This window comes from Quercus lobata, chromosome 2, assembly GCF_001633185.2.
Source record: "Quercus lobata isolate SW786 chromosome 2, ValleyOak3.0 Primary Assembly, whole genome shotgun sequence".
Lineage (NCBI taxonomy): Eukaryota > Viridiplantae > Streptophyta > Magnoliopsida > Fagales > Fagaceae > Quercus > Quercus lobata.
The window spans coordinates 100,238,773-100,250,852 of record NC_044905.1 but is presented as its reverse complement, the minus strand read 5'-3'; the positions used below and the strand labels follow the sequence as shown (position 1 = coordinate 100,250,852).

The 12,080-nt window shown below is 36.9% G+C and overlaps 2 protein-coding genes across 4 annotated transcripts; both read right to left on the bottom strand.

Moving 5' to 3' along the window:
* Positions 1-57: 57 nt before the first annotated feature.
* On the bottom strand, positions 58-3,333 carry LOC115977544 (protein WHAT'S THIS FACTOR 9, mitochondrial). 3 transcript variants are annotated; one of them, XM_031099447.1, is made up of 3 exons: positions 1,597-3,333; positions 802-954; positions 58-381 (listed from the first exon to the last, which is right to left on the bottom strand). In XM_031099447.1, exon 1 carries the CDS (start codon positions 3,267-3,269, stop codon positions 2,079-2,081), a length of 1,191 nt encoding a protein of 396 aa, XP_030955307.1. In that variant the 5' UTR covers positions 3,270-3,333; the 3' UTR covers positions 58-381; positions 802-954; positions 1,597-2,078. The 3 variants fall into 3 exon arrangements, with proteins under 3 accessions (XP_030955307.1, XP_030955308.1, XP_030955306.1); XM_031099448.1 differs by lacking the exon at positions 58-381 and having other exon boundaries at positions 752-954; positions 1,597-1,764; positions 1,886-3,333; XM_031099446.1 differs by lacking the exon at positions 58-381 and having other exon boundaries at positions 752-954.
* A 917-nt stretch (positions 3,334-4,250) lies between these two features.
* Positions 4,251-10,883, bottom strand: LOC115977543 (uncharacterized protein At5g49945-like). The gene is made up of 3 exons (XM_031099444.1): positions 9,687-10,883; positions 4,914-5,117; positions 4,251-4,820 (listed from the first exon to the last, which is right to left on the bottom strand). Exons 1-3 carry the CDS (start codon positions 10,677-10,679, stop codon positions 4,590-4,592), a joined length of 1,428 nt encoding a protein of 475 aa, XP_030955304.1. The 5' UTR covers positions 10,680-10,883; the 3' UTR covers positions 4,251-4,589.
* Between the last annotated feature and the right edge of the window lie 1,197 nt (positions 10,884-12,080).

The window sequence follows — 12,080 nt, the reverse complement described above, 5'->3', positions numbered from 1 at the left end:
GGTAGACATGTCAGATTTAAGACAATCAGCCAATCATAAAGTGTCACAATTGCCATATTCTAACAAGCCTGAACAAGATCAAAATCAGGGCCAAAATACATAGAATGACCACTAGCAAAGGACGAGCACTAGAAGTCTAGAACCCAATCACAATTAGTTTTAGCACACTTTTTTCCTGGTCATGTTACAACATTCATCAAGTAAAATAGGCATTCAAAATTCCTAATCTGTTGGTGTGTGCATCCTTACAGCTGAAGACACAACAAAATTTTTCTTTTATGAAATTTAACAAACACAGGTTCTGGAATGGTCTCCTACACGGCTGTTTCAGTCACTGAAGTTCTGATACCTCCCACCAGCATTTGATCTCGAGTGAATTTTCTAAAGTAAAGAAAGGAAAATGAAAGAAGGACAGTGTTAAGAGAGTTGGAAAGAGAACAAATCTCTTGCACAATCTTCCTTTCAACATTGTTGTCATGAATATTGTAGGTGTAGCTGACTAGCTGTGTTAGAACTATCTATTACTTCGGTTTTCTACTCACATATTGACTAAATCATCCAAAATTACATGAAGTGCTAACACTGGCAGTGTGGCATTATACTTCTTCATAGAAAGGGAATCAAATATCTAACTAGAATTTAAGAGAAAATGGAAGAATAAGGGGAATAAGGCTCGTGGAGTGGTCTTCCAAAGAGAGAAGAAAGCATCATGTATTGTCTTAAAGGCATAATTCAAAAGGCTCATGCCAGAAAGTTTGAAACACAAATGATGGTATTCATTTAGATAGTTTTTTCACTTACATGTCAACTTAGTGTGGACCTAAAGCCAAAACCAGAACCTACAATACTGAGGATAACTCAGCAATAGCAGTCAGCGCTGGAATTGCCTGAGATTCTTTTAGCCCTTTCCTATCCAGTTCAACCCTATGGCCCTTGCATTAAAATGCACCTTGCCTGCAATATGATCAGAAAATCAATACTAAGAGCACCACTTTTGATCACAAACTTCTCTTTGGCACAACTTGAAGTATGAAAAACAAAATATTACCAAGTAGAATATAAAGTATCAACAACATTCATTGTAAGACCTTAGAAGAAAAAAAAAAAAGGAAAGCATCTTAGCAAACACAAACAATTGGACAGCTGCAAACCTGGAATAAAGCACAAATGAAGTTCAAAGGCACTCATTAATTGTATAGATTCAATCATTTGTTTCAAGAAATAACTGCATTTTCCACTTATATAGATGTTAACGTGACTATGTTCAAAACGAAGAACATATACTTGCAATTAACGGCTAATCTTGACCATTTTGAGGCACATCTGACATGGATATAAGACTGCATCAAGAATCAACATTTAACAAGACACACACAAACCATGAATTGTTTATGGAAGAAATGCCCCATTTCATGACATAAGACTTATTACAGTTCTAAAAATTCAATGGAGCAAATTACCAAGTAAAAATAAATTATTAATGTCTTATTTTCACTGATATCCACAAAAATCTAGTGAGTGCATTCACTTCGTAATAGAATAACGCATATCAGAAAGTGAATGTGAATTGAGCGTCAAGTCAAGAAAGGAACATACATTATTTTAAAATTCCCATGCCAAAGCAACCCGGCAAGACATCCACCCTGCCTCTACCTGCTCACTTTCTGTATCCTTTGTAACACTCCCCTTACAGCAGGTAATTAACACCAACTTTCACCTTCTCACTCTTCTTCTTCTTCTTTTCAATTTGAACATCATACTACCCTGCAGTACCAAGAACTTACTTGTCAGTTAATATAACCTTTACATTACCACCATCCACTTAACATTTCTCTTCGAATTTTCCAAGAATTCACCCAGGATTCAGGAACACACATCCAATTACCCTTGATTCGAAATTGCTCTTTGGTCTTTCTCAGCTATCAGCTAAATGCCTAGAACAAATGCATCCGCTTTTGCACTACAAGTGGACAACAAAAGCCAACAATTCCCTTATTCTTTTTTAATTGGCACTTAGCTTCCTACCTATCATCCTCTATCAATCACATCAGTATCCCTATCTGGGCCTATCAACTCACTCACATTTCTTCCTTTCCTTCCACCCTTTCACCACTAGATCTTGAAGCAACGTCTCTCTTAGCACTAGAAGCTAAACCAACAGCCTGCTTTCGCCGTTTCGTCTTCGGCACCTTATTCATAAGATGAATATACCGAAACCGCATACCCATCAACGGATGCTTCTCCACCAAGAAATCCTTCCTATAAGCATCCCTAAGCACCACAGTCTGCGTCCTAATTTTATTTGACAGATAAAATATCCCCGGATGATGAACCAATGCCTTCTTAAACCTCCCTTCAAACCCCAAATACTCCCCTAAGCAAAACACATTGTCCCTCTCCGTCTTCTTCGACACCAACAACCATAACAACTCGTGTAACACTGCCACAGCCCACTTCTCGGCCTGATCACTATTCGGCGACAAATGGAACGCATTCTCATAAGGAGACACATAAGGCAATGCTTGCCATTCCTCAACCCAATCCCTCACCTTCTTCTCCAATTCAAAACCTTTCGTCAAACACATGGGGAACATAATTCTCACACCTGTCTTGCCCCCCAAGTAACAATCTTTCCCTACCCTTCTCTCCAATTCAGACACTGCCAACTCCTTCCTCCACTTCACAAGCTCCAAACCAAGTACTTCCTCGCCACTTCTCTCATCTCTCACCTCACAAACATTAAAATACTCAGGATAATCACACAGAAGTGTCAAAATGTAATTTTGAGGAAGACCCAGATCCCATTTGAACCTCTCTATCACGTATAAAGGCAATTTGGACGCTTTGGTGAGCATTAACAACTTGGTGAGTCTTCTAACAGTGTCATTTCTATGAGTAGGTGAGTTGTGAATAGAGGACTCGTCTTTGTGAATGGAAAGGAATTGAGGGGTGAGTTTGAGGTAAGGAGGGGATTGGGAATGAAGGAAAAGAGAAGGGTATTTGAGGGAAAAGTTTGAAGTGGTAGTGGGGAGGTTTAGGTGGGGTTTAAGGAGAGAAGCTGCGGAGAGAGAGAGAGTTTTTGAAGGAGTTGAGAGGACTTGGTTTTTGAGAGAGATGGCTTCTTTGAGGTCCTTTTCACGTTGGACTGCAAAGTCGAGGTAAGGGTCTCGGACCCATTTGATTCTGGCGTTGATGAAGGTGCGTAGTTGGTGGTAACAGTGTGGGAGCTTGGTGGTGGTGGTGGTGGTGGTGTTGGTGCGTGGTGGCATGGTTTGGTCGAACTGTTGACTGTATTTGTGAATGTGTGCGTCTTATGTTTTTCTGGTTTCTGTTGGTGGGGTAATGAGGAAGGTGAAATGGGCTTGGCCCTTCAATATATTTCATAGTTATTGAACCTTAAGAGACACCAATTGAACTACACCATTTGACTCTATTTTAGGAACAATTTTTTTTAAGATAAGGTTTTTTTTTTTTTTTTTTTCAATAAGTGTATACTTAACAAATTTTACAAATTTTCTTTTTCACAATTGTTGAGAGACATGATTATTATTATTATAATGAATATTCACTATAAAGACTTCATATGAAAGTGATGTTACTTTAATTACAATGTCACCTTAAATGTTATGAAAAAAATTATTAAATTTGTTGTATATATAGGTAATTTCATCAATTTCACGTGTCAATCTACCAACATTTTCCCCCTGTTGTGATAACCTAGTTACCATACCAAACCATCCATTGTGATGATACTTGTTGAAAATAACCTTTAGATCTTTTTTTTTTTTTTTTTTTTTTCCTTGGGAAGATTTGATATAACATGTTTGGATATCATCTGATAGCAAATTTGGTAGTCTTTTTGTTGTTAAATAAAGGGTTAGGGATCAAATCCCACCAAACCTAAAGCCACCCCCTAAAAAGAAAAAGAAAAAGAAAAGAAACTCATTAGTATCTTGACTAAATGCTAAACAATAAACAACAATCATTATGGAATGGCCAATATATGTTCCAAATCCTATGGCCGATTTATGTTCAAATTCATTTACTTTGATAAGAGCTATAACGATGAGCTGTGCAGACAGATAATTCACTTTTTTACTTCCATAGTGATGAAGTTTATCAAATAGAAATATTTTCATTACAAATTGCACAAGCACAAAATCCAAGGATCCTATCACATTTCCATTTAAAAGTCTAGTTTCTCAAATGGCATTGTTGCCACTGTCCAGAAGCAAGTTCAGATAGGCATGTCCGATCAATGTTGCCATTGTCCCGAAATGATATATAAATATAATAGGTGAGATACAGAAACGTCAATAATGCCACAACCTATTTAAGAAGATAACTAACCAGAGGTATAAATGTCAGCCAATAGCTTGAAAATAGTTTCTGCAGCGCTGAATTTGGGTACACATTCAAAATCCACAAATTTGTGGAATTGTTTAAGACTAGCTAATATAAAAGCAAAGAACCAAGTACATGGCGATAAGGGTACAGTTAAAAAATTTAGGAGGGCAAACCCGAGTAAAATAAGTTAAATAACAGAAAATTAAGGGAGATTATGGAAACTCGTCTAGTGAAATCTGGGATTAGTGAGCACGGGTCATCTTTACTTTTGGCGCTGCCTTCTTCATTTGACGAGCACGCTCTTTTGCTTCTTTCTTGCGAATAGCCTCTGCAGTAAGCTTTGCCTCGGCCTCCTCCAGCATCTTTTTCCTCTCTGCCTTCTTTTTCTGCAAAGCTTCTTGCCTAACATTTTGCAATTCTTTAAATGCCTCTTGAGCAGCCTTTGATCTGGTTGCTTCTGTTTTAGATCGAGCCTGCACTAGCATATTTCAGAGTTAAAAAATCGTGACTTAGCTAGCAAATTTTGTTTAATCAAATAGAAGAACTTTATTATAAGCTTGACCCACCTGAGAACTGAGCTTGTACCGCCCAATCAAGTCGATATAATAAGGTATAAGTGCCACCAATCGAGTCATATCATCCATGTTATTGGCGTCAGGGAGGGCAAACTTGAACAATAGCACCTTCTTATGTGTGCCGGGGTTTTGATCAGAGAAATGCATTGACATGAAACCCTTTCCGAATTTCTCAAAAGCTTTTTCTCCAAAAACCTGCCCAATACCAGGTATGGGTATATTTAAAGAACATAATGCAGATGTTTCTATCTAAATGGATTAACTGGAGGGAGAGAAATAATCGCATATTTGAAGATTTAGTGCTTTCCATAGCTTTCTTTGTGGTAACTTTGTTTGATTGGTCACGTGCATGGGGATTTACTTTTAGGAAATCCATTCCGCTGTTTTTAGATTCCCTTTCTTCTTGTACGTAGTTTTTTTTTTTTTTTTTTTTTCCCTCTGTTGCTTGTACTTATCTTCTTGCCTACTTCATTTCTTTGATGGAGTAGTTTTTTAATACAACTTTTCTTACCTATCAAAAAAAATATAGATATCTATCTAATTAGAATTGTGTGGCTATGATGCTAGATTGCCTGAGATTTACTTCATTGCATAATTTAGTTCATAAATAGTAGGAAAATCAAGAAAGAGGATGCACAGTGAGACCTATATGCAACACTAAATACTGGAGAAAGACTATGCAGCGAGGAGAGGATAACATTGATATAATTTGTATGCTCTAGTTAATTGATTTATTAAAGGTTCCATTATTTTTCCAATTAATCCAGTGCATGAGACAACATTACAGAGGGATTCAGTATACACACAAGTTACACAAATCTTTTTAATGGGACAGAACATGCAGAACACCTTTTAGCTCATTTCAGATATAGAAAATGTAAGGTAAACATCATTACTACGATTTAAATTTTCCAAAACTAGCAGTAAACATCTATTGATCTATTAAATTACCAATTGTCCCAAGAGCTCAAGCTATTGGGATATAATAAATTTAATCATTTAACCACATACTTCTAATACTTCCCCTCACGTGTGGGCCGAAACTACCTTTAATTGGTGAGGCCCAACACATGAGAATTTAAATGGGAGGTAGAGTGGAGGAGATAAGGATCGAATTCAGGATTTCATGCTCTGATACCATGTTAAATTACTAATTGTTCCAAAATTTTAAGCTATTAGAATATGGTAAATTTAATCATTTAACCACATACTTCTAACATGATTTAAGGCCAATTCTTTGCTAATTAACTATTGAATCAAAATCTCTATAGCACTCATCCAATGATACATTCAATACAAACCACATACAGTCATGTCAAGTGCCTCTAGTGTCTAGCTTCCAGAACATGCAACTCACATGCATGCACAAGCACCCACACACATGCAGACACATTCTCCAACCCCCCCCCCCCCCCCGACGGGCGGAAAAAAAAAAAGCCCTACCCTTTCACATGCATGCATACACATATACACTGCAGTTTGAATATCAAATTAGTTTAATTAACAATTAAATTTCAGATTACACTAATATTATGTTTCTTATTTTTTCTTCATTAAGGCTTAAATTAAGATCCCTAAAGCTCATGGAATTCAGGCCAATCTTATTGGAAATTACAGAAAATCAGATCTGAAAATTTTTAGTCGTAAATTTAAGAACCGACACTAGTACTATTGGATTGGACCTCCCACCTGGGTAACTTCATGAAGAATTCAATATCACACATAAAAAATGATCCAAAGGTGGGTCCTTTAGCTACGACCAATTTCAAGGAAAAAAACCAACACATGAAGCAAAGTGATTAAGGAACTATGGAAGCTAACCCATGCACAAACAAAATGATTATATAAATCTAGTGTCAGCTTTCATAGTTACTTATACTCTTGCTTCAAGAAGTGGACCTTTTATTCTTGGTATGGCCATTCTCTAATGGTAGAAAACAAATAAAATAAAATACTTAACAGTTTCTGGGTAACCATTAATGCTGCTACTGTTTTTTATAGGTGATGCTCAAGTCATTAAACTAAAACTCATAATTAAAAGGCCAAACCCTCCACAAATAACATGAAACTTCTGTAAAACATTTAGTCACAAAACTACCTAATTAAAGACATTTCAAATAATTAAAAAAATATGGACATTTAAACCTACTCATCTCAAGGAAGCAGAAACTCACCACATCAAATTAAATATTCAGCGCACACACACACCAAAACCCTGAAAGTATAAATCAAAGAGGAACAAGAAAATAGAGAACAAATAAATCAAGTGCAAGAGAGTTGGTATACAAATAGGGAGAGAATTAAAAATAGAGCAAGTAAATAAGAGAGCTCCTTTCTTTTTTTTTGATAAGTAAATAAGAGAGGTCCTTAACCTTGCTCTGTCCCTTGCATTGAGTTTTGGCCAAAAAAGGAAGAAGAAGAAGTAGTTTTTGCTGTAACACTTGCACAGACTCCCTTTCAACTCTTACTTTCTCACTCTCGTATCCCTTTTTTTTTTATAAGTAAGAAGAGAATATTATTAATAAAAGAATAGCAAGAGAAACACAAAGAGTTCACAGTAGCGAACAAAGGAAAAGAAGAAACAAAAAGACAAAAGCATCCCCTAATCTATTCTTTTTTTTTTTATAAGTAATAAGAATATATTAAAAAGAAGAGGGGGGTCACCTGAGTATACAGGAAGTATACATCAAGGACAAAAACAAATCAAGTGCATAAAGTACAAAAGTCCATGAAACCATGGACTGAAGAAAAAGAATGAAAGCCAAACACTGAAACCCAATCCAGCAGAGTCTTAAGGAAGAAGAGTTTAAGATCTACAACTGATCTCTCTAAATCCTCAAAATGCCAGTTATTTCTCTCCCTCCAAATGCACCACATCAAACAATGGGGCACAGCCATCCAAATAGCCGAATTCCGATGCCTCCCCAACTTTCCTTGCCAACAAATCCACCACTGTTTTCGGCATAACCCAATGAATGTCAAACAGAGTAAACACCTTAGACCATAAATCAAAAGCAATAGAACAATGGATAAGGAAGTGGTCAACAGATGAAGAAAGGCTTGGGAGACAATTGTGCACTCTACAAGTAACGAACTATACTCCGCTCAACTAAGCCTTAATCTCAATTAAATTGGGTCAGCTATGGATCCTAATTATTCATCAACTAATTGGAATTTGTCATATGTATTCCACTCTGTCATTCTATCTTATCTAAACCCATTTTCTCTATCTCCACCCCCTCACTAATTATATAACTTTTTTTTTTTTTTTTTTTGGATAAATAACGAAATTTCATTAAACAAAAGCCCCAAGTACACCGGGAGTGTACATGGAAAGGGTTACATCAAGATCGAAAATTACAATGATCAAGCATAACAAAAATATTAGAGCAAGAAAAAGAAGAGAACACAGAACACCAAGCAAAAAAAGAGTGGAGGAGGAGAGATTTAATCTCAAGAATCGACCATCTCACTAATTACATAACCTTATTCATTACTTCTATCCATATAATTTTAGGCCTTCCTAACTAAAAAATCCTTCACTACTTGTACTCATGTTATTTTAGGCCTCTCTATTCCTCTTTTTTTAGCCCCTTAACTAGAATTAAATCATCTTTTTAGTCTCTGCTGTGCATTACCAAACCTTCTAACGCGAATTTCCCACATCTTTCTTTTAATACCAGCCTTACATTTGAATGGATGACTTCATTCCTTATCCTGTCTTTCCAAGTATTCCCACTCATCCATCTATAAATTCTCACTTCAACTATAATCATTTTAAGAGCATATTGCTTCTTAAAACCCCAATAATCATTCTCATATAGCAATCCCATATAAAGTTAAGCTTTCATACTTTCTCCTCCTATTTTTAAATAGTTTTGGAAGTACATTAGTTTATCATTCAAGTGACGAATTACAAGTTGTTGGAAAAATTGTATCTCCTAAAACATATTACTAATCAAGCAGAGTTCCATCCATCAACAAAATTTATAAAGTTCATACATAATAATTACAAGAAGGAAGAAGAAACTGCCATGCAGCCATATAACAACTAAATTCCCACTATGCACAACAATAATCAATACCTACATAGCAAAACATCAAAATTCAAATTTAACCTCATAGTTTCCCATACAAAAACAAACTAACTAATCAAATACAGTTCAAACAATCAATAAAGTCAAACATTTCAAGCAAGAAATTGCTCCTCACATTCACCTATCTTAATTCAGACCATACAAAAACTTAAATCCAACTACTCACTGCACTACACAATAACTACACAAAAGCTCAAAGCAAACAATAACCAATTTGCAAGAGTCAAATACCTGTAAACACACAAACAAAATAGTTTCAACCAAGCACAAACTTCTCACATCATCAACAACAACAATCAAGCCTTAGTCTCAAAATTTCAGATCAACTCTAAATTCTCATCAGAGGAGACCGTTCTATTCTATCCAAAGTCAAACTTTTGGTTACTTCCTCAAATTGACATATTTCTTATCACATCAAATTATCCATATTCAAATTCAACAACTATACTAAACAACACACAAAGCAAAATCGAAGAAAAACCCACCAAAATTGAAATGTCTTTCCCACCGTTCTAATCACATACTCATTGTTACTTCCTCAACTGAAATGCATTTTTTTAAACTACTTCTCACATCAAATTATCAATATCCAAATTTCAAACCACACAACAACTACGCTAAACAAGAATTCAGCATATAAATCAATCAAAAACAAAACCAATCCAACCTGTTCGAGCACGGCCTCCGTGATCAAATCCCCAGCAACCTCCTTCGACTCCGAAATCACCGCCAACTCCTCACTCACCCACTTCTTCCCACTCGGCACCGGCACCATTCCCGCAAACTTCTGCAAATCCCTAACCTCCTTCTGCATAGTCTTCGCCGCCTTCTTCTTCGCCACCGCGAAAACCACATGATCCATCGCCTCCTCATTCATATACACCTCGAAACTAATCTCGTCCTTACACGGCACCACCATATTATACAACCTCGAAATCAAATCGTGGCGGCTCTTCAAATCCATGGTCGCCAACAAACCCTGGCAATACCTCCGCCCACTGGCGTAAAACTTGAACACGGTCTGACCTTCCTTCAACAACAATGGCGAATCGTCGCCTTCTCCGACGCCTAAGAGGCTGAAATTCCGATCGAAGATAGAATCCTTGATCGCGAACTTCGCCGCCCAAGCGAGAGCGAGTTTCTCATTCTCGCGCCTCCCGGTGAAGTAGTTGATGGCGAAGATGATGAGGAAAGTAACGCTCACGATCTCGATCGTGTACTTTTTAAGCGAAAACGGTTCCGGCGGCTGAACCGGTTTCGATTTCGGATCGGAGGGAGTGGCGTTTTCGGTAATTGTTGGGGTTTCCAAGGGCGGTTGTTGGATTTCCTCGATAGGTAAGCCTTCGAATTCGTCTTCGTCCCAGTACTCGAAGCTGGTTGGCTTCGGAGAATCCGAAAGGATTGGGTCTGGATTCGGGTTCGGGTCTGGATGGGTGGGTTCGAGTTCGGGTTCGGGATCGGGATCGGAGACAGTGAGAGGAGGGGAATGGAGGAAAGTAGTAGTAGTAGTGTAGAGGAAATCGGAGTCGGATTCGGCGTCGGAGTCGGGTTCGGATTCGGGGTCTTCGGAGTCGAAGCCTTCGAAGTGGGAATCGGAGAAGACGAGGGAAAGGAAGAGGAAGAGGAGGGAAAGGAAAGCGAGGAAGTGGAATTGTTTCATTGTGTATGTAAGGGAAATTGAATGAGTTTATTTTTATTAGAGAGAGTGAGGCTATTATGGATTATGATGGTATCATGCTATGAGTGATATGAGTTTTTGTGTGAGAGACGGACGGTGGGAGAGGAAATGGAAGTGAACAAGGGTCCGCCGGGGTTGGAGGGGTAACTTGGTAAGTCTGACTACTGATACGATTTTTTTTTAATAATTAGAAATATATATACTACTCTGACTCTCCTGGCCACTGTTACTTGGAGGAGAATTTTATTACCTAGGTTTCTCAAAAAAAAAAAGGTATGGATCTGATACATTACATAGCATGATTTAGTTTAAATATTGAAAATTAATTAATTATTTTTTTAAATGATAATTAGTTAGAATATGAGAGAGGTTGGAAATATCATGAGGTGTCATCTATTAGCATATCCTTGTTGCAAAAGAAAGCCATATATAGTTTTTTTGACTGTTGGGTAGCTAATATTTTATAGTATGACTTAAGATTTGTTTGGATATCGTTTATTTTGCTAAAAATTGAAAACTGAAAACACTGTAACAAATAATTTTAAATACCAGTTGATTCTTTGGAGCTAAAACTATTGTAGCTTTAGCTGAAAGTTTTTTTTTTTTTTTTTTTTTTTTTTTTTTTTTTTTTTTTTTTTTTTTCACTCCTCTTCCACCCTAACACCTATCTTTGAGAAGAGAAATCCACAAGGAAGAGCTTAGAAGAGAAATCCATGAGGAAGAGCTCCTAGTTCGACACCGACGAAGATCGGGTTCCTTGAGAAAGTACTCTTCCTTCCATAAACCAATTTCACCCCTCTTCCAATTTCACTCCTCTCCCACCCTAACACCTCTCTTCACATAAACCCATTTCACGGCTCTTCCAATTTCACTTGTTGGCCCATCTGTCTAATTCAAGTTAGCTTTATTATTTTGTGGCTTTCTTTTTTGGCTAATTTAAAATTTGTCTTTGATTAACCCTGATTCATGCATATAATTGAAGTGAATTTTTAACAATATGGGAAGCTTTTACGATTGCCTCAATTTTACATGGGTTTATTTTTTGTCTGTTTCTTGTTCTGCATAAATGGCACTAGCTTATAAGAGGAATTAGATTGTGAGGCAAATACGTGGAGATGTGGCTCAACTAATCAAAACTGGGCATGAACAAATTGCCTTCACCTGGTTATTCTAATGAATTCTCCACTATGAGTCTATTCAAGCACTCCTCTGTTGTTTCCTCTGTTTTCTTTGTTGATTATAGAATTTCTTTGTTTTTAAGTTTTATTGCTTGCCTCAAAGTTTTTATAGGATTTGTATAAAGTACTATAAACCAAGTTTCCACAATAACTTGATTTGCAATCTTTGGTCATGTTTTGTCGTTACAAAGTTAACCAATCATTC

What these genes read in the sequence shown, in the direction of transcription:
- LOC115977543 (XM_031099444.1), bottom strand. Translation starts at nt 10,679, where the DNA reads ATGAAACAATTCCACTTCCTCGCTTTCCTTTCCCTCCTCTTCCTCTTC. An exon ending in CGGAGGCCGTGCTCGAACAG is followed by an intron (nt 5,118 to 9,686) that starts GTTGGATTGGTT and finishes GGTATTGGGCAG; the next exon opens with GTTTTTGGAGAAAAAGCTTT. An exon ending in GGTACAAGCTCAGTTCTCAG is followed by an intron (nt 4,821 to 4,913) that starts GTGGGTCAAGCT and finishes ATGCTAGTGCAG; the next exon opens with GCTCGATCTAAAACAGAAGC.
- LOC115977544 (XM_031099447.1), bottom strand. Translation starts at nt 3,269, where the DNA reads ATGCCACCACGCACCAACACCACCACCACCACCACCACCAAGCTCCCA.